This window comes from Mus caroli, chromosome 16 (genome assembly GCF_900094665.2).
Source record: "Mus caroli chromosome 16, CAROLI_EIJ_v1.1, whole genome shotgun sequence".
NCBI lineage: Eukaryota > Metazoa > Chordata > Mammalia > Rodentia > Muridae > Mus > Mus caroli.
In genome coordinates, this window is record NC_034585.1 from 6,899,603 (window position 1) to 6,922,160 (window position 22,558).

General features: G+C 48.8%; 1 protein-coding gene across 1 annotated transcript in view; it reads right to left on the reverse strand.

Moving 5' to 3' along the window:
• Positions 1 to 421: 421 nt before the first annotated feature.
• Positions 422 to 22,558, reverse strand: part of Tekt5 (tektin 5) — a 38,204-nt gene continuing 16,067 nt past the window's right edge. Inside the window, exons 5-7 of the mRNA XM_021185005.2 lie at positions 20,733 to 20,955; positions 3,688 to 3,842; positions 422 to 905 (exon numbers count right to left, since the gene is read on the reverse strand). Coding sequence (XP_021040664.1) covers positions 476 to 905; positions 3,688 to 3,842; positions 20,733 to 20,955 — 808 coding nt within the window. The 3' untranslated portion in view covers positions 422 to 475. The remainder of the gene's footprint in view (positions 906 to 3,687; positions 3,843 to 20,732; positions 20,956 to 22,558) is intronic.

The window sequence follows — 22,558 nt, forward strand, 5'->3', positions numbered from 1 at the left end:
TGTAAATGAAGAAAATATCTAATAAAAATTTGTTTAAAACGGGCATGGTGGCATACACCTTTAATCCCAGCACTTGGGAGGCAGAGGCAGGCGGATTTTTGAGTTCGAGGCCAGCCTGGTCTACAGAGTGAGTTCCAGGACAGCCAGGGCTACACAGAGAAACCCTGTCTCGAAAAAATTAAAAAAAAAAAAAAAAGTTTAAAAAAAATTTTTAAAAAGAAAGAAAGAAAGCAGAGGAGAGGAGAGAGAGTTGAACGGAAGCTTTCTGTGTACCTGGGATGCCCCAGATACTAGGCGCTGTCCTTGTGGAATCCTGTCCTATCTCCCAGCATCTCCCACCGAGCTATCCATCCCTGGAACTAACTCAGAGAGCTTTGATTTACTTTGGTCCTGTATCTTCACATTTTCCTAAAGACAGAAGGGGGAGAAAACGACTCTTTTATTTTCTTTTGAGCCTTTTCCAGCATTATGCCATTTAACACACCGGTGCAAAGCCAGGACCTGAACGGGACACAGAGTGGGAACAGAGCGCGGAGCCACAAGGGACCGGACCCCCGCAAGAGGCCCCGCCTCCACAAGAGGCCCCGCCCCCACAAGAGGCAGGGCCTCTACATAGCGCTGAGCCGCTGCAGGGGCCGGAGCTGATACGAGGGGCGTGGCTGGCGTAAGGGCCTGAACCGATGGCAGAGCAGGTGTAGCCAGTCAGGCGGGGTGTACTGGGGAAGGATTTGCGCATGCTCATGCATTTGTCCTTGTCAATACACAAGGTGTTGGCTTTGATGGCCAGCTCGTGCTCCAGCCGGGACTTGGTCATCACCAGCAGCTGCAACGTGTCTTGCGTCTCCCGAAGCCTCAGCTTGAGCGTCTGTAGAGTGTCGTCTATGGTGAAGACCTCATTCACGAGCCTGGGGTGGGACAGAGAGAAACCTCCATGATTCTCCTATAGCCCAGCCACCCCTGGATGGCTGGTAAAGTGTCTAGGGGTGGCCACTGCAGTGCAGTCCCAGCCCTAGAGGGGAGCACAGATGGATGAGCACCTTGGGGGCGGGGGGGGGGGGAGTCACCAAGGCTGACAAAGCATGAAGGAGGAGACAGATGGTACAGAGCAGAATCTGTCAATAAGCTAACTACCAGCTTGCCCCCAGGGCCAGCAGTCCCACCTCTGCTTCTCTAAGCTGAACTGAAAAAGGGTGTTCACACCAAGTGCCTACAGCAGTACCGTCCACCATGGCCCAGAAGAGGGAAAGACAAACTGTGGCATTGTCACTCTGTGAAAAACTATTCGACCATAACCCAAAGGAATCATTTATTCTGGTTTGTTTGTCTCTAAGATAGTGTCACTATGCTGGCCATGGTGACATTGTCTCCAACTCTAGTGCTCAAGCTGTCCTGCCTAAGTCACTCAAGCACACCTGGCCTATTATGTGACTTGTTTTGTCTTGCCTTTGCCTTTTCTGGTCTTGTCGCCCCCCCCCAACCCCATCCCACCTTCTCCTTCCCTTTCCATTCCTTGCCCCACACAGTCCAGAACAGCCTCAAATTCTCTACATAGCCAGGTGAACACTGCTCTTCTTCCTTCACATCCCAAGGGCTGAGGTCATAGGCATGAGTCCTGCTCTGTCAGGTGCACTTTAATGAGTGTTGGCTGCTTAGGAAACATGCTCTCCACAGGAAACACAGGAACCAGCCTCATTGACATATGAGATCAGGTTCTGGTGACTTGTGCTCAGGTCTCTTCCATCAGGAACACACATCTATGCATACTGCGCTCACCCCTCTTGACTCACAGGTTCAGTCCTCAGAGAATGATGGCTCCCAACCAATGGAAGCCACCTGGCCTGGAAGAGAGCCCCTCCCAGCAGCCCACAGCCATTGGCCAACTGCCTCAGAGAGACTGAAGAATGCAGCACAGCGGAAAGACCTCTGGAGTGGTGTGCACCTCAGAGACAAGCGGGGAGGTGAATCTGAGGCCAGTCCCCACCTTATCCTGCCTCTGCAGAATTTCCCCAAATCTTGGAAGGTCTCTGATGGGGAACTTTGAAGTAGAGAAAAAAAGATAAGACTAAGCAGGCCATGTAGGGATCAAGGAGGAAAAGTTGAACCACAGCAGTGCAAGAGGCACTCAGAATTGGCCATGCTGTCTGCAAATGAGAAACCCAGGAGCTACACGAGGCTGAAGAGCTGGAATGTGGCCTCTTGATTGAGAAACTGATATTTTAAAAAAGCCCTCTGTTCATTCAATTCACAGTCTATCTTTTAAATGGAATTTTAAAAACTTTTAAAGGACAAAATCTAATGTAGCCTAGGCTGGCCTCAAACTCTGTGTAGCCAAGGATCATCCTGAACTTCTGGTCCCTCTTCCTCTACCTCCTGTGCCCTGTGACTCTGTGCTTCTGTGCAGTTTCTAAGGTGCTAGGAATCAACTCAGAACCTCATTCAAGCTAGGCAAGCACTTGACTAATGAGCTACATCTCCGTCCCCATTCAATTTAAGTTAAATTTAAGAGGATGAGGATGTGGGTCAGTTGGTAGAGTGTTTGTCTCCCATGTGTAGGGCACTGTGTTCGATCCTCATTTCTACATGAAAAGAAGAGCAAGCAGGAAACAAGGAAAAAGAGGCCAGGAATAGAATGATGGTCGGCAGTGAGTAGCTCCAGGATTGTGGCCGCCATTAGATGCCAGAGAGAGGGAGGACCCACCCCTGCCCTGTGTCTGAGCCCCCTTGCTGGAGATGTTTATGCTTTCCACCCTCTCTTCTGAAGCAAGCCCACTTAGCCAGCAGGGTAGGCAGGATCTAGCCAGCCAGGGATGACTTGGGCTCTTTGCAAGGAGAGAGGTAGGAGATGAACAGGGATGTTCATCCATCAGATCCTGTGGTAAGAGGAGCTGAAGAATGAAGGGGCCAAGATTGTGGTCTATCCCTACTACTAAGGTCTCCTTGGCCTTTCAGAGGAAGCAGGAGGGCTTCCTGAGCAGAGATGTGGTGTTTGAAGGATGGGGAAGCTCTAGAGAGAGACAGGGTGGAACCCAGAGCTCTAGACCTCCAACCCAGCTCACAGCTGAGCTCTGGGACTGGGTGTTCTGAGTCATGCAGGGTTTGGTTCTCAGACGCAGTGTTCCTGCTGTGACCATCCAGGCAGGACTGAAAATATTCTGAAGAGACACCATGTCCCTCATGTTGGCTAGCACATGATTGAAACTATAGTTCCCAAGAAACTGACGTTCTCTCCCATCTCCATCCCCACCCCCCAGGGGTCTCATGATGGAAAGGAAAAGACCGAAGACAGCAATCAGAAGACTTCACCAAGTTCTAATAATCTATCAGAGCACCTTGCATGAGGGACAGGAGCTCAGGCAATGACAGGTGAGACCAGGGCTGCTGTGCAGTCCTCTTCTCCTTTATTTGAGCCTGAATCTCCTGTGAGGACCTGAGGATGCACTGGGGAGTGTTGGAGCTTGGCTTCTGTATGAGTTCCTTTCCCCAGTGTGACCACACTGCATAATCTCCCACCCATGCTTTTCAGTTGCTCGTCTACTTGTCCTGTTAAGAATGAGTAGACAAACCAAGCTTGTTAGAACTGCCAGAAAGAGCCTAGGCTCCGATACCTACAACCCCAGTAACAGTGGAGCCTCTGAGATCCACCCTTCTCTTTCTGGAGTCCAGTCGTCTCCTCTCACCCCAACTCACCTGAACTGTGGCACATCCCTGCAGAGTTCCACATTGGGCCGTCGGGTCCTGCATGCTAGCATGGTCTGGGCCATCTTCAGTGGGCATTCTTTGGCCACAATGGCCCTCTCCAGCAACATGATGGTGTTTTCTGCCTGGAAGATCTCCTGCAGTATCTGTGGGGATGAGAAGACTATCACAGTCTGCCAGAAGTTTCTCACCTCCTCCTCGTGGGAGGGCAGGGAACTGAAGTCACCTCAGGGGCCTCTAGCCTAGCCTTTCCCCAACCCTGAACACCTGTGGGACAGGGAGTGTGATTTGAGTGACTTTTGGAAACTGATACTATTCCTGCTTGTCACCATGACACTGACTGCTAGGGCTGGGCCAGCATCAAGACTAATTTTGGGTTTTGAAACTCTGCGGGAGGAAGACGATCATTGTTTAGCGGGAAGAGAAGAAAGAAGGAAAGGAGGGATGGAGGGGGAAGAAAAGGAGAAGAAAAGGAAAAAGGAAAGGAAGAAAGGAGAGAAGAAGGAAGAAAAGGTGTGTGAGTGTGTGTTTGATTTTGTCTGTGTGTCTATGTGTGAGTGTGTCTCTGTGTGTGTGGTTGTGTGTGAGTGTGTGTGGGTGGTTGTGTGTGGTTAAGTGTGAGTGTGTGTGTGGTGTGTATGTGGTTGTGTGTGAATGTGTGAATGTATGTGTAGTGTATGTGTGTGTGTGAAAGTGTGTGTGTGTGAATGTGTGAGTGTGTGTGTATGAGTGTTTGACTGTGTGCATGTGGTTGTATGTGTATGTGTGTGTGGGGGGGTGTGGTTGTGTGTCTGTTGGAGAGTGTTATCTAACATCTAGTCATAAAAACTAGGTTCCCCATATAATGCTGCCATTGTCTCACTCTATGGAAATGTGAATCCCAGCAGAGGCAGGAGGGAGCCTGCTGGGGTGAGAAGTGACCCACATCAGAGGTCTGGCACTGGAAAAAATCTCCTTAGAATTCATTGGGTTGCATGTACTTTTTGTTGTTGTTATCAGACTGTTATACCTCAGTAGCAGAGCAGGTGAAAGACTGCGCTGTGGCTCAATGGCAGAGTGCTTGCCTGGCATGAATGAGAAAATGAGAGAAAAGTCACACAGGAACAGGTCAGTGACCAGTTGACATTTGTCCTGGGGACATGAAAGTCATCATGTGTCTTTTTATACTTTTATGTGTTTGAAATTTTTTATAATAAAAACTAAAAGAACTGGAAAAGAATGTGCAAAGCCCCAGCTTCCATCCCCAGTAACAGCACACTCCTATAACCCGAGCACTCAGGAGATCCGAATCCAAGGACATCCTTAACTACAAAGTAGATTTGAGACCAACCTGGGCTACATAAGAACTTGTCTCAAAAGTTAATGCACAAATAAAACTAATATAACAAGTATGCCAGTAAAGTATAGGCACACTAGGCTGATCTATTATTACTGCTGAAGGGACCTGGCTTTGCCCCTGGCCATCCCTAGCCTTTCCCAGGGTTGAGTGGACGGTTGTACCTGGAATCTCCACCCTCAGGCATGCAGCAGCCTGAGTCTGAGCTGTTCTCTCCTGTGAGAAGGCTCTTTGTGCTGATACCCACTTCACTTTGGAATTACCCAGTACCAAAAACGCACATGTTCTATTCCTGCCAAGCCTAAAAGTAATGCTCTCTATGATGGCTTGATTGCCAGAATCTTCTGCAATTATCCATCACCACAAAGAGTTCAATTTCATATAGCCCAAGATCCAAGAATGCTTGAAGAAAAAAAAAGGCATCACTAGGGCTCAACCATGATATTGTTTGACCCTGCTTGATCCAGTTTTACTGTAAATAGATGTTGGCTTTGTGTGCCACCAAGTTGAAATTAGACCCAACTCATAAAAGGGCTGTTTATTATTCCTGTTCTGCCAGTCTAATGTGTGAGGAGCATAAAAGCCAGAGAAATCGCTAGTAACCACTGGGGGTGTCCCATCACCCAGGCAGGGGAGACTAGAGGGACAGAGGGAACCAAGAGGGGGAGCCAACTTCATCAGAAGAGTGGCCAAGTAAACCACAGGACGCCTGGCTACATCCAAAGTCCAGAGTCACTGAGTGCCACTACCACTCTCCATAGTGTGGGGTGTGTGTGTGTGTGTGTGTGTGTGTGTGTGTGTGTATGTGTGTGCATGGAAACCCTCTCTTGGTATGCTGGCTGGTGAAGGTGGGACATTTGGAAATTGAATAGGTCATGATGTGGGAACCATTTCATCATGCAAGAAACAAGAATTCAATAACTTGAATTTCATTGTTTGGGTGTGATTTTGTTTGTTTGTTTGTTTGTTTGTTTGTTTGTTTTTCAATAGTCTTACTCTGTACCCTGGGCTAGCCTGGAGCCCATACATAGTCCTCCAGTTTTAGCCTTCAAAACGCTGGGAATACAAGCATGTGCTATTGTACCTAAGTAAAATCCACTGTTTGTAAAGTATCCAGTCTATGCTATTTATAACAGCCAAAACAATCCAAGACATGCCTCAGTTATGGTATAGTACATGCTGAAACTCAAAAATGACATAATCTGATGTTCAGGTGTAATAGGGTGTCCGTCCTGTGTTTTCATTTGCTAACTTCAAGAAGCTCACCCAGTACATGGACTAAGACTTGCTGCAGAGATTCCCTCTTCTCTATATTATTAAAAGCAAGGTCTTAATATATAGCAAGGTAAGCCTCTGGTTCATGAACCTCCTGCATCACCTCTTGATGCTGGATGCAGGCATATGCATGACGCTGTGCAGGTCTTCCTTACTGATTCTTTTAAAGAGAACCTCACTATATATAGCCCAGGCTTCCCTCAAACTCAAGACAGTCCTCTTGCCCCAGCCTTCAGAGAGCTGGGATACCTGGCCCATAAACTGTCACTACTAAATAAATTATTGAAGATTGAGGTGATTCTATTTATAATCTGAGGTGCACTGTAGTAGTTAGCTGTGCAGGTGAGTGGTAAAGTGGCGGGGGTGTGTGTGACTCTGAGGCTCCTTTTCATGTGTACACAAATAAGGCGGGGATGGAGCTGGATGGATTTGCATCCATGGTGACACAGGGACAAAGGGGGTGAGGACAGGAGTGTGTGGGATTGCTTTCCTCCTGTCCCCTCCTGTCCTTCCCCAGGCTCCAGGCTGGAGCCCTCGGCTGCTTAGTCCATCATACCCCCTTGCCCCTCCTCGCTGCACATCTTGATCAGACCTGTCTGTGGGTTTTCCAGAACACTGGGGGTTTCCAGAACCTTCTGCTATGGCCTACTGATGATTCACACCCAGGGCACATCTGCCCAGGCCCAGGTGGGTGTTTCTGCTGCCAAAATGTTTCTTCCCCATAGCTTCTTATCTAGCCCATCACTGAGAGCCAGGGTTGTCTCCATCCAAAGGAGACTAAGAGCCCCACAAGATCCACTGAGATAACTCCCGGAAGCCCGAGTGTCTCCAGAATCTCCAGTGGGAGACCCAGTCTCTGAAAGACTGTGGACCGTGATCCTGACAGTGTTCTCTGGCCAGGACCTGGGCATTCCTGAGCTATCAGGGCCATCACCCTGAGCAGGATAGCATCCTGGATCGGCCTTCCTGGTGAGCAAAGTGCTTCTATCAGGCTTGTGTCACAACACAGAGAAAGATGACAAAGGATAATGGCCCAATCCCCTGTGAGATCATTGCTAATCCAAGCGAATAGATAGCATGTATGGTTGTAATGGCACATTAAATGAAGAGCCACAGAGCAATAATCAAAACCAGTGTCTACTTCTCTAGCTCTCTGAGTCCTCTGATCTCTACCCATGCACCATCCCATGCACACATACATACACACAAAATAAAATACATGTAAATGAAAGTTTCCCTTTAAGAAGAATCTTCACTTCAAAGGGGAAATACTATCTAAACAGTAAAAGTCAAAGTTGTAGAGATTCTTCGGCTCTGCTCCACTGAGGTTCTGACTCTGTGGATGGGACACTTCTCAGAATCCTTGGTGACTTGGTCATAGAAACCCCTGTTTGACTTAGAAGTGCAGACCTACTAGGTAAACTGAGGCTCTTGAGCAGGAAGGGGCTGGGTTAATTGCCTCGCTGCAGGTGGAGATGTGGAGCTAAGCCCAGGCTGTCTGTCCCAGCAAGGAGTCCTAAGCAGGATAGAGTTTGTTTACTATCTGTGCATGTGAACCCACAGGTGCTTCCCACAAGGGAATTGGCCCCACCCCAGGCTTCCAGCTTCTGGGAGAAATGTATAGACAATTTTGAAACTGGACACCCCCCGCCCCAAGCCCCAGTCCCAGAGTTGTGCTTTCTCCTGTGGCTCAGACTCTCCAGGCAACCAGGAAGGAAGCAGAGAACCCAGGAGGCCTCCGGAGAGGAGAGCCTGGGCAAGTGGGCACATGCTGCAGAATGCAGAGCCTCAAGTTCCAAGCTCTTACTAAATGTATGTAACATGTGTACACATACCCACACACACTCTACCTCCTTTGAAGCCACCCCAACCTGTTCTCAGAGCTGTGCTATTCCCACGTTTATATCAAATGCAGCAGGTTGTAGGGTATGGTGGTGCACATCAGCAAGTCAGCACTTCAGAGGTTCACAAGTCCAGGTCCTGATTGGACTAAGCTCTGAAAGCTGTTCTCAACAAGAACAAAGAAGAAAACTCAAGCAGGCATTGATCACACACAGGGCCTTTACAGAAGTTGTCCCTTCTGCTTCAGGAACTCCTTCTCAGATACCAGCAGGCTCCCTTCATCCACCTCCTCAGGCTGGGGCTAATATGCCTACGCTGCTCTGGTTGCACCTCATTAAACAACGCTTCAGAACTTTAGCCAATGTGTGAGTCCCTTTCTTTGAGACACGGATGTGGCAAGGCCTACTCAAGTTTTCAGCCACCCAGAGCAGAAGTGGATGCCCTCTGGAAAGAACAGATTCCTCTCCAGACTAACACCCTCCTGCCTTGTTATACTACACACTCAAGCAAGGGCACACACACACACACATACATGGCTGCCTGGCATCTTGGCTCAGGCTCTGAGGGATTCCCCTGGAATGTTCATCTTTCTGTTCCCACAAAGCTAGGGAAACAGGCTCCAGGGCACAGTTTGGCTCATCCCAGAGACTGGGTGGAACCTCTAGGGATTGGTCCCCAGGGGGTCACCCCATGGGAGGAGTCTTGGCACACTGGATCAGGCAGCTGCCAGGCTTTTCCTGCCCTGGCTGGGAGTGGTTATGAAAGGGTGGCATGGGAGAGAGAATTCCTTTTTCACTCCTCTGCATTCCCATAAGGCAGGGTGCCTGCCACTCAAAATACGGAGCCTCGGCAGGGTGTGTCTGAAGCCTCCCTGGTGCTGCACATCAGAGGACAGATGACTCCATCTCCCTAAAACTGACCAGTATTGGAGTCACACATGCTCCATAGCTCAGCTACTGTTCTTATTTGCTGTGACCTTGTGAGTTTCCCAGCCTCTCTGAGCCTAATGCAATCTGTACTCCACATCTACAGAGCCCTTCCTAATTGCCAGATGTGTTTTCTTTCATTTGTTAGACTGGCAGAATTACAATAACCTACTAAGGTGTAGCTATGAGGACTGAATGAGATGGCTAACTCTTACATCGGCAGCTCTGGATGGTTCACAGAGCTGGTGAAGATGTTATGGGATATGTCTGTGAGTGGATGGATGCTCAGGAGTTCCATCAAGCCGGGTGGTGGTGGTGCATGCCTTTAATCCCAACACTTGGGAGGCAGAGGCAGGTGGATTTCTGAGTTCAAGGCCAGCCTGTTCTACAAAGTGAGTTCCAGGACAGCCAGGGCTACACAGATAATCCCAGCACTCGGGAGGCAGAGGCGGGGGGATTTCTGAGTTCAAGGCCAGCCTGGTCTACAAAGTGAGTTCCAGGACATCCAGGGCTATACAGAGAAACCCTGTCTCAAAAAAACAAAAAAAGAAAAGATAGTTGTGGGGTTGGGCTTTAGCTCAGTGGTAGAAAGGCTCTGGGTTTGGTCCTCAGCTCCANAAAAAAAAAAAAAAAAAAAAAGAGTTCCATCAAGATTGATGGTCTCAGCAGGTATGCCCTGTTTGAGTGGCCCTCATCTCATCCATCACAGCCCAAGTCCAAGTTTCATCAAAGCACAGAGAAGAAGTGACTTCTTTCTCCTGAGCTCTGAGGCTCACGCCTGCCTTCCCCACAGCTCCTTGCTTTCAGACTCAAGTGAGGATTTTCACTGGTGGCACAAGCCCACTGCTTGCTTATAGGGGACTAAGATATGGTTGACTCTGAGCTAAATGTCAAGGGACCATGGACTGGGAACCATGAGTTCAAGTTGCACGGTGGAAAGGTGACTTTTCATAGTCACAGGATAAAACAGTCACAAGTGCCAACTCACTGCTGGAAACACCAGGTTGGCAGGTCACAGCAGGGTAGGAAATCTCCTGGTTGCAGGTACTTCCTAGTGACCACCTTGGCCGCAGGGACCGTAGAAGCTAGAGGGTTGCTTGGCTGGACCATTACAAAAGTTCTTCCTGCCGACTACAGGGATGTTAGGTCAGACAAGAGGGGATTAAAGATAGTCTAAGATAATTGTCTCTGGGTCTGCAACTTTACAATCACAAAGCTCTAATCAGCCATCAGTCTGTAAGAATCCTAACACTGTGTTCTGGGAACTCCAGTTCAAGTCATTTTCATCCTGGGGACAAGCTAACCTCCAGTGTTCCTGGGTATCTTCTCTTTGATTCTCCCTCTTTCCTTTTACATTTTATTTATGGGGACTGGGGAAGCGCTGGTGTGAACCATGGCACAAATCAACAGGGAGATGAGAAGACGACTTCTGGGATCCAGAGACCTCAGAGTTGAACCCAGCTTGTTGGGCTTACCCAGAGAGTGCTTTTACCCACTGAGCCATCTCTCCAGCCTTTCTTTTTTGAGACAACATCTCACCTCTGTAGCCTAGGCTGGCCTAGAACTCAGGGTGATCCTCTTGCCTCAGTCTTCCAAGTACCAATGTATACTGTATGCATCACCATATCTGCTACACTTTGTAAGTCTTCAAGTCGATCTCTTCCAGATGACTCAACTTGGCATTTGTAGTATGAAGGCTGCCAGAGTACGTGGAGTTGGGTGTGGCTGTGTTTTAATAAAACTTTATACAACCAGGTAGGGGCCAGAATTTTGCCCTAGGCCTATTAGTTTGTAACTTACTACACATCCTCACAAACCGAGTCATGACCCCTCAGTGCTATGAAGCTGCTACTCCTCAAGCTGCTGGGACTCAGAGAACAGCTGCTCTAAAACTGTGGGTTTTCAACCTAATGCTATGACCTTTAATACAGCCCCCCATGCTGTGGTGACCCCCATCCATAAAATTATTTTTGTTGCTACTTCATAACTATAATTTTGCTACTGTTATGAGTCCTAATGTAAATATTTTTGGAGATAGAGGTTTGCAAAGAGGTCAGGACCCACAGGTTGAGAACCATTGCTTTAGCACCTCGCTACTCAAAATGTTAGCCAGAGGCCATTGAAGTCTGAGAACTTGCTGGAGAGAAAGACGGTCTTGTCCCAGCCTAACCCTGCTCTCTGGCTCTGCTAACAAGGCTCTCAGGCGATTTTCCTGCATGTTCAAGGACAACAACCAGGGCTGATGTGTGGTTTGAGGCCAGTCTCTGGTTAAGTTTGCAAGGCAGAGGGACATGACTGGGAACGGGAGGACTCTCAGCATCATGGTAAGGACAGAGGCAGGAAGAGTAAGAGGACATCTGCCAGGTGGAGCTGGGAAGGGAGCGGGGTGGGGCTGGGATCAGCAGGACTGCAGTTTGCCTACCCAGCAAAATCCAAAGGAACCTTTTAGAAAAGAGGCCTTGGAGTCGACAAACTGTACCTAAACAGGCACCACCTAATCCTGAACTTCTCCAAGCCTCAGTTTCCCCATCTGTACCTTGGCCACAGAGACAAAGCTAAGGAGTCTCTGCTTTCTCCCTGTTCCCAGCAGGAAAAAAAAAAAAAAACCCACTCACCCCCCAGTAGGTCTCCTGTCAGCAATCGGCTGAGATTCAACTGCAGACAGAGTGCTTGCAGAGCAAGCACAAAGTCCCAGCTTCTATCCTGGCACTGGGACACTGACTGGCACTGTACAGTGTGGAAGGCAGTAGCCCCCAACAGCCCCAAACAAAAGGACTTTACTGGGTAGAAAATTGGGCTGCTCTTCCCAGCTGGAACACAGACCAGGGAGATGACTTTGGGGAGAGGGGGAGATGTGGCTGAGCTGCCTGCCTCATAAAGCTGCCTGCCTGCATCTTGTCTTATGACAGCAGCACAGGCCTCCAAGGCCAGGAACTGAAGTTTAATGTGGACAGAGGGGTGGATTTAGCTCCAGCTGGCAGTCACCTCCTCCAGCTTTGTGCAACCTTGCAAATTTATTGTTTTCTGATTTGCACAAACCCAGGGGTTTCCAAGGAGATGCCTGCCTTGATCCAAACAGACTCTCCAGCTTCAGAAAGGGGCAAGATGCCTGGCCTGGAGTACTGGGGCGGGAGGGGGGGGTCAATAGTGAGATATTTTTTAACTTCATCCAAGCCCAGGAGCAAAACGTGGAGAGAGAAGGGCTCAGGAACTCTGCCAGGAACCCAGGACATGGAAGGTCCTGTGCTAGGGTCCTCCTGTCGAACTCTTAAATGTGGGCATTGAGGGAGGAGGGAGGAAAGTGGGTCCGTGGGTAGGAGTACTTGATGCATACCGACAGGGACCTGAGCTCAATCCTCAAGGCCCACAGGAAAATTTGGGTGTGGTCCTGTGCCCCTGTGACTCCATGCTGAGAGGAGCAGAGACAGGAGGATTTCTGAGACTTGCTGGCTGCCATCCCTGTACTACAACCAGAGAGACAGAGAGAGACCCTGTCTCAGGGGGAAGTGGTGGAGATGATAGGGCAGGATGCCCTCAGCAGTCACAACAAGACAAAAAGTCTCCAAACTTTGGAGTAAATTTGGGTTGTAAATGATTGTTCAGATATGCAGACGCCAAGCAAGCCCTGAGCACAACAGCGCCTGAGGAGCACAGACTTTAACAGACAGCCTCCAGCAGGGGTCCTGAAACCCCTGCTAGACTTTGGGAATGATTTGGGGTGGGGATAGTTTATCAGGTAAAGGTGCTTGCAGCCAAGTCTGAGGACCTGCATGGTGGAAGGAGAGTATGGATTCCCACAAGTTTTTCTCTGACTTCCACAAATGAACTATGGTGCCTCCTCCAACAAATTAATGTAAAAATAAACCAAAATGGAGTGCGGGCACTTTATACCGCTTCGGAGCAAATTCTTGGAAATCCACTGTCTGAAGGCTTCAAGGGCATTTCCTCAACACATTTTTCTTTTCTCCTTCCTTCCTCCATCTCATCTTCTCTCTCTCTCTCTCTCTCTCTCTCTCTCTCTCTCTCTCTCTCTCTCTCTCTCTCTCTCTCTCGGATCTCAAACTCATTAAACATAGCAGAGAATAGCCTTAAATTTCTGATCCTTTCAAGTGCTAGGATTACAGGTATTGATGACGATGCCCCCCCCACCCCAACATACACACACACACACACACACACACTTTGCCTGAGTTTTCTGTAGCACTGGGGACCAAACCCAGGGTGTCGTGCACACCAGTCATGCACTCTACCAACTGAGCTACATCCCTGGGAACTTTTAAGAGGATTATAGCCAGCCATACCTGACAGCCTGTGGTTGTTTTGAAGGCCAGTGGCCTCCATAGGCTTGTATTTGAATGTTTGGTTTCCAGTTGGTAGACTATTTAGGAAGGGGTAGGTGTGGCCTGTTGGAGGTGCCCCTGGGGTGAGCTTTGAGATTCCAAAGCCCACGCACCCCCCCTCCAACTTGTAGATCAGGATGTAGGCTGTTAGCTACTGCTTCAGAGCCACACCTACCTGCCGCCAAGCTCCCTGCCATAATGATCATGAAACGGTGAGTGAGCCCCTAATTCAATGCTTTCTTTCATAGGTTGCCTTTTCTATGATGTCTCTTCACAGCAGTAGGAAAGTAGCTAAGACACCAGCTCAGAGGCTCCTGGAGGTGGATCTGACCATCATCACTCCTCCAACACAAAGTTAAGAGGACACATGCCCATGTCACCTGCCTGTCACCTGCCTACTGAGTCTTCTCTTACTGAGTCTCCTAGTTCACATTGCTGTTACAATGGTTTATTTCTTCTCATCATCATGGTCCTCTTCTCTTCCTCCTCCTCCTGTCCCTCCTCCTCCTTGGCATGTATCTGTACATGTGGTGTGTGCTAACACGTGTGAGTGCTCATTCACGTATGTGTGGGGCATGTGGGTGTGTAGATGCAAGTGGTGGCCTGACGTTGATGCTAGATGCCTTCCTTAATTGCTCTCCACTTTTTATTAAGGTGAGTCCATCACAGAAGCCAGGTTCTCCGGTTCATAGCCAGTCCACAGCCATCTTACTTTGGAGTTCCTGGCTCTGCTTCCCAAGTGCTGGGGTTGCAGGTGGGCCGCATGCCTGCCAAGCTGTCATGTGGTCCTGATCTCCATGCTTGCACAGGAAGTGTTTCTCCACAGAGCCATCTCCTTGATCCTCTCATTATGGACCAGAATCCTGCAGTTCACAGGAACTAATCTCCAAAGCCCTTCAGCTGGATCTAAACGGAGTCACTCTGCTTGTCCACACACACCTCTGCCTTTCTACATTTTTAATTTTTTTTAAACTTTGTGTGCACAGGTGTTTTGCCTGAATGCATGCACCACATGTAGGCAGTTCCTGACGGGGCCAGAAGATGGTGTGAACATCCAGTAAGACAAGAATTACAAGTGTTTGTGAACCACCAATGTGGGTGCTGGGACTTAAACCCAAGCTCTCTGGAAGAGCAGCCCACGCTCTGAACCACTGAGCCATCTCTCTACCCATTTCTACAATGTTTAGAGCTAAGGCTCTTTCATCTAATACTGAGTGTATGCACAGGGCCAGGCAGGGCCAGGCCAGCAGCTCTGCATCCAGGACTTGGCCTGATTGAGAAGCCAACCGTCGTCAGTAGCTTGGTCCTTCACCCCAGTGCTGGAAGGGATCCAGCTGCTTGCGAGGCACAAAAGCATTTCCCATCCACAGAAACCTCACTGTCAAACAGAGGCCAGCAGCTAGAGCTGGGATCTTGGCTCCCCACTGACTGTCAACCCTCAGACTCTTCATTTTCCTGCCCAGTTCCCAAGCAAAGAGGTAGTTTTGATGATGCTAACAGCCATTTGAAAGTCAAAATGCCAAGGACTTCAGCAGAAAAGAAAGCCTTGTAAGGTTTAAGACTCACAGCCTTCTGTAGTCTGGTTAAACTCTTTCCATGACAAGTAACTTTCCCCATCCCTTCTCCCCTTCCTACACTCCTCCCCCTTCCTGTTCTCCCTCTTTCCTTCCTCTCTTCCACCTTCTTTTTTCTTTCTTTCTCTTCCTTTCTTTCTTTCTTTCTTTCTTTCTTTCTTTCTTTCTTTCTTTCTTTCTTTTTTTTATAAGGTTTTACATACCAGGCTGCTTCAAAGCCACTATAAAACTGAGGGAGACCTCAAAGCTCTGACCCTCTGTCTCTATCTCCTGAGTGCCAGAATTGCAGGCAGGTACCCCTTTGCCTAGTTTATACAGCACTGGTGAGTGAACCCCGAATGTCATGCATGGTGGGCAGGCATTCAGCCAACTAAGCTACATTCAGAAACCTCCCTCAGGTGTCTGAAGACTCTAACACAGCTCAGCACTTCCTCTCTGCTGTAGTTACCTACTCAAGGCTTTGAGGCTCTCAGTGGAATAAGCAATAGGGCGAAAGTCCTGGAGATGGGGGTTCAGCCTGTTAAGAAGAGGCCTCTTAGAAATCCATGTCCAGGCCTGGGGTGGCTCAGCAGATAAAGTGCTCACCCACGAGCATGAGGACCTGAGTTCGGATCCCAGCACCCACTAAAGGTCTGTAGTTCTGGTTATAGGAAATGAGAGACAAGCCCTAGAGCTTGCTCGTTACCCAGCAGAGCTGGATAGGTGAGCTCCAGGCTTGGTTAGAGGTCTTATCTCAAAATGTAAGGCAGAGAGTGATGGAGGAAGATACCTGACGCTGGCGTCTGGCTTACACACACACACACATACACACACACACACACACACACACACACTGCACACACCACACAAACATGCACATAGAAAAAAAAAAAAAAGACATCCAAGTGCAGGTGAGGGCATGCAGCTGGGTGTGGGACCACAGCAAGGCTGGAGAAGGTGTGACTCAGCAGTCAGGGCTGACTATGGCTGTAGGAAACAATCACCTGAGGGACGGGGCAGAGTGATGTAAATACAGTGCTTATACTGAAATTCTCAAAACTAAATAAAGGAAAAAGAAAAGAATCACACAAGCCTGCCTGTGGTGCATCCCCAAAGTCTAGCATTTGGGGATCTAAGGCAGGAAGATGATAGTTTGAGGCCAGCCTGGGCTATATTGCAAGTTCTTGGCAGCTTAGGCTATACAATGTATCTCAAAAAGGAAAAAAAAAAAATCATTTATCATTTCCCTGGCCATCACACACCACTCCCCTCAGTGATGGTCACACTTGTCTCCTGTCTGCTCTGTGTCTCCTGACTACATACAGTTCACAGCCAGCAGAGAAACAGCCTGATTGAGGCTGGGCTTCTGGCATGTCTGGCTCACCTTGGTGCCAGCCTCCTGATGCCACACCTCTGACCACAGCAAGAGGGAAGTGATATTTGAATCTAAGGACTGCAATAGGTTACCTGGAGGCCAAACCCCACAGGGGCATTTCACATCCCTGCACAAATCTGCCTAGGTCTGTGTACCAGGAAAGCCTGACTTGGTCGCTTCACTTTCCAAGTGGGAAAGTGGGAAGGAGAGGGAAGGAGAGAGCTAGCTGCTTGCCCAGACGTTCATCCAGGCCAACACACACTGCTTTTGATCTTCCCAGAGAGATCCGTTGCAGCCAAGGCTCCAACTGTAGGCGCTCATTAGGAACCCTGATTCCCAGGCCCCGCCCACTGGCTTAGTCGGACCAAACACAGGGAACACAGTGCGCAGGTCTGTGCGGCTGGCCAGCTTCTTACCTCTCTCACCTCGTTTCCTCCTCCGCTTCTGCCTTACTGTGCACAGGTTACTGCAGGATTAGCTGTATCTTTCTCTAAATCCAGTCACTTTATTTTATATGTCATTATTGTTAGGCTTTTCTTGTTTGGGGTTTTTATTATATTTTTAATTGCATTTACTTGTGTGTATATGTGGTGCGCACACAGGGGTGGGGGGTAACAAATGCACGTGCCACAGCTAGTTCATGTGGAGACCAGAAGGCAGCTTCAAGGATCACTTTTCTTTTTTTTCCACCATGTGGGTCCTGGAAATAGAACTTTAGACAGCAGGCTGGATGGCCGTTACCAGCTGACCATCTCCTTCCCCTAAGTGTTTTGTTTCTGCTGGCTTAATTTTGTTGTTGTTGTTGTTGTTGTTGTTTCAAAAAAGGGTGTCTCACTCTGTATGCCAAAAACTAGCAACAATCCTCCTGCCTCCGCCTTCCATGCACTGTGAGTCTCCACACCCAGCTCAACTCAGTTTAGAAACAAAAAGAGCGCTTATTTTAAGTGGAAGCTTTCTATCTCTAACTATCATTGGTGTAAATCAAACAGCATTGCTGTATGTGGAAAGAACATTAACAACGCATAAAATAAGAAAGAGGCAAACGTGTGTGCTGGGACTCTTTAGCTAGGCATCGCGACCACCTGCACCTGAGGAAGGCTGCTGACGGACGGAAGGGGCTGTGTTCTTACTATTCAGCTCAGGGATACTAATGGTCCTGTAACAGAACACAGCAAATGTCATCTTGCCTGCTGGGACCTGCCTCCAACACCTTTAGAATAAACATTTTCTTGTTTTTGTTGTAAAAACAGGGTCTCATTAGCCCAGGCTAGCCTCCAACTCCCTGTGAGGCCTGAGGATGACCTTGACTCTTTGACCCTTTGACCCCACTTCCCTGAGTGCTGGGATCACATCACATGATCCTGTGTGCCATCATGTCTGCTTAGGTCACTGCCCCGAAGTCTCCTTCTCCTCGGCACATCTGTGAGTCCCATTCCCCCGTCTTGCACTGAATTTCACCCTAGCACACACAAGTGGATAACTGGATGTTGGAGAGGGAACATGTAGGATCCCAGGCTCTTGGTTGCCAGAGAACTCAGACCACCTAGGCATTATCCTCTTCTGCTCTGGGGCCAGCAACTACTTCCCTCCAGAAGATGGCTAAAAGCCTCAGTGTTCTCCTGTAAGGACCAGACCCCAGGGCTGTTACAGGCTTGGAGCAGCAAGGTGGCTTATCAAATAGAGGCACTATCACAAAAGCCTGGTGACATGAGCTCAATCAATCCTCAGATCCTACATTAGAGAGCCTCCACAAGTGCACATGTACAAACAAGCACACACACACAGAGAGAGAGAGAGAGAGGAGGGAGAGGGAGAAAAATGAAATAAAGTATTTTTTAAAAAGAAAGGAAAATTCCCCAAGGTTATAAGGGATTAGAACCCAAGCAGTCAGGGTCAAAGCCCATACTCAGCACAGCAGAGCTGAAAGCAATGAATGGCAGCCTCTACTGCATCTTACTTTGTAAAATAGTGTTTTGTCATCAATTTTGCTTCAGTAACTTTATGGCAAATTAAAAATCCTAAACTCTGATGTCAAATTAAAAGGGAAAAACCCCAAGTTCTGCAGCAACCCAAAGACAAGTGGTTCTCAGAGGTCAGGAGGGAGGAGTTGCTTGCTGAACCCAGTTCCAGGGTACGGACTGACGTGCAGCCTGTGAGCCAAACTTGGTCCACTGCATGGCCTTGTAAAGAAAGGTGGTTGGATTTTCAAGATAAGGTTTCTCTGTGTCGCCCTGACTGTCCTGGAACTCACTCTGTAGACCAGGGTGGTCTCGAACTCAGAAATCCGCCTGCCTCTGCCTCCCGAGTGCTGGGATTAAAGGTGTGCACCATAACCACCCAGCACAAATAAAGTATTATTGGAACACGGCCATGTTCATTTGTGTACAAGTTATCCATAGCTGCCTTCTTACACACCCTCAGGACGGAGTAGTTGTGACAGCAACCATATGGTCCACAGACCTAAAGCTATTCATTATTTAGAGCCAAACTCTGTGATGGAGTCTGAAGATTCAGTGTGAGACTGGAAGGTGCAGCTGAGCTATCTCTGCCTTCTCTCTCTCTCTCTCTCTCTCTTTCTCTGTGTGTGTGTGTGTGTGTTTGAGTGTGTGTTCGAGTGTGTGCGCGCACATGTGTGTGTGTGTGTGTGTGTGTGTGTGCGTGTGCGTGTTCATCTGTGTGTGTGTGGTGTGTTTGCACTGGGTATCCTGCTCTCACTCTCTATCTCGTCCCCTGAGACAGTCTCCCACTGAACCAGGGTGACAGTCAGAGATCCTCCTGTGCCTGCTCCCCTCAGCACAGGGTTACAGCAGGGAGGGATTTGTATGACAGGAATGTTCAGGGTAGGCTTTGATAATAAGTGACATTTGAAGCAAGAGTTAAAAGACGTTTCAAGAGGTTGGCCACAAGGACACTAGGGGAAGACTACCCCATCCCCCACACCTCACCCCTGCCTCAGTAGAGGAAAGAACACACCAAGGTCCTGAAGCACACAGTGAGCAGGTGTGTCTGGGGAAGGACAGGGACATGGGAGGGGCTGTAGTAAACAACAGCAGGGAATGAGGGCAGAGAGAAAAGGGAGTCAGAATGTTGTTTTTCTTCCCACTGACACAGGGCGCCAATAAAGACTTTAGAGCAGTGGAGGGCCTAGATCATTCCTGAGAGAGTACAAAACCCTACAGGAATGGGCCCCTCTTTACAACATCCTGTTGGATTCAGCCAGAGATTGATATCAGGTACCCTCCTCAATCTCTCCCCACCCTAAATTTTGAGGCAGGGTCTTTCATTGAGCCCAGAGCTATATTGGCTGGCATTGACCCTGCAGATCCTCCTGTCTATTTCCCTGGTATTAGGGCTGCAGGCTCATACTGTAGAGTCTGTCTCTTTATTTATGTGAGACTGAATTCAGGCCCTCACTTGTAAGGCAAGGGCTTTGCCAACTGAGCCGCCCCTCACCCCCTTACCCCCTTGCTGCTTCCCCCTCCCCACCCTCTTTCTGGCTTTGCTGTAAACATCCCTGTCTGTCTGTTGCATCCATGGAGGCCCCCTTCTGACTCATTCCCTGCTGCTTCCCTCATTACAGTCTTGCAATTATTTTCAAGAAACTCATTTTGTCTGCACACCTGGGCAGATGCAAGTTCAGATTCGAGTGGGCATAGACTGCTCCAGCAACTTCTAGCAAGGTCTGTCTTCCTGCAGCCCACTACACCACAGACAAAGAGGTATACAGCAAAAGGGTTGCTTTCACAGGGATTCAGGGCTCGTACCCCCAAACTCCCCATACCTTGCAATAAGATCAACACCCCAAAGTCGCTCTGCGTAAATTCCACACCTCTCTCAGACTGAATGCTAGCCGCCTGTAGACAGGCGTGTTTGGGAGGCCCCTCCCTTTATCCCTAGTGCCCTAGCTTCCAGTAGCCAGAACGCACTCTACATTTGCGGTGAGCAGAGGAAATAAAGTCTGTGGAGGGAGGTTCCTCAGAGGTGTGAACTGACACGTTGTACCCCAGTTACAGAGTAAACAGAGGGGAGAAGATGGGGTGGTGGGCAGAACTGAGCCATCCTCTAGCTCAGAAAGCTCCCATCCCTCTACAGGGGAACATCATGCCACAGAAAGCCTTTGAAAGCCAAAGGGCGCTGCTGTGGCAGAGAGGATGCGCTTGGAACCCTCAGGGACAGTGCTGTCCTGGTCAAACTCAGCTCCAAACTTAGAGAAGGAAGGGCCCCAGGAGCCACAACAGTGCCCAGGGTGCCACAGCAAGAGCCAAAGTTTCCAGTTTCCATCAATGACCAAAGATGCCCTTATCCCCTGGGACGCTCACCGCCCTCTCTTGGATTGGACAGGCTTCAGCACCTGAATGGACACAGCACCTGGATGCTCTACCTGCTTACCTTAGCCAGCTGTGTCTGCAACTTGTTCTTCACATCTGTCTCCTCAGAGATGCGAGCGTTGAAGGCTAGGTTGGTGTTGGTGAACTGCTTCCACATCTGGTCCGACAAGGTCTCAAACAGGTGCTCTGCCTCCTCCCGCAGCCGGATGGAGTTGGCCCGCATGTTCTGAGCATGTCTGATGTTGTCATTGCTGAACTTGGCCCAGGTTTCAGGAATGGAGACCCTGCAAACATACAAGGGCAGGCAGAAGTCAGCTGGGGAGCTGGGAAGCTGCTGACAGGTCTTGGTAACCCTGATTCAGGCGATACTCAACCTTGGCATGTGGGTCTTCCATGTTTCTGCACACCCAAGGGTAAAACTGCCTCCTACTTTCCTTCTCAGGAGCCCCCAGCACAGCCTCAATGACCACAAACAACCCTGTTGGGGACAGTTGCCCTAATTCATCCCTCCTTTTCAGGCACAAATGCAGCCAGAAGGGCTCGGTGACTTTCGATAAGGCACTTGGGAGTGGGACAGGTGGTGGTCCTTCAAGTAGCTCTGCCCTCCACCTCCAAGACTATAACAAGGCTAAGAAGCCCAGAGTGGCTCAAGTGCCCCAACTCAGTGACAAACCTGTGGCTATGCACCTAACCAACCTGTTTACTCAACAAATAGGGGCTTTAGTTGGCGGGTGTTGTGCCAACAACACACACACACACCCTACCCTGATCCTTACATTTTGAAGGTCCACCACAGCCACACTTTATTCTAAGCCCCAAAAGCAGAGCTGTGAGTGACAGCACCCAGGTCCCTCAGGCAAGTCATACCCAGAGCAGGAAAGCATAGTAAAGACAGCAGCTGTTCACACATTCTCTATGTGCCCAGAAGGAATTTAAAAGCAGGTGGTGGCGACTCTGAGTCAGTTCTGAATTTCAGCTGTTGAATTCAACTGAGATATGAAAACACCACATGGGAACTTCCAGAAATAAACAATTTATACATTTTATTTGATCTATTTTAACACCTTATTTGACATTATGCTTATTTACTTATTTAGTGTGGGTGTGTGCCTGTGGAGTCAGAGGACAGCCTGCAGAACTCTCTCCTTCTACAGTGTGGGTCCTAGGGATCAAACTCAGGTCATCATGCCTGCTAGCAGGAGTCTAGCCCCTTATACCATCTTACGGACAAAATTCATAAATGTTAAATATCTTCCTCTATGATATGTTGCTGTGATCATTCTGTTTACTAGGGCTATTGTTATATTTTGTTTGAGCCAATCCTTATCATAAGTTTTTATGAATGTATTAAAAAACAAAACAGATGTTGTAGTGGTACACATCTGGAATCCTAGGTGGCTGAGGTGGGAGAACCATGAGTTGTCTCAAAAAGACCAAAATAAAAAACAGAACAAGAACCTATAATATTGAAGTGTTTGGGCGCCCTACATTTCCACTCACAGGGAGAGTGCGTGTAAGAATATAACCTGGGAATCTGCAAGGGCTAGCCTAGGAGACCTGGTCTAACAAAACAAAACAAAACAAACAAAACAAAACAAAACAAAACAAAACAAAACAAAACAAAACAAAACACCAGCCAAGCAACCAGCAGCAACCCCCACCCTGAGTGTATGCTAAGTCAATGTGCCACACCCTGGGTGTATGCTAAGTCAATGTGCCCCACCCTGAGCGTATGCTAAGTCAATGTGCCCCACCCTGAGCGTATGCTAAGTCAATGTGCCCCACCCTGAGCGTATGCTAAGTCAATGTGCCCCACCCTGAGTGTATGCTAAGTCAATGTGCCCCACCCTGAGTGTATGCTAAGTCAATGTGCCCCACCCTGAGTGT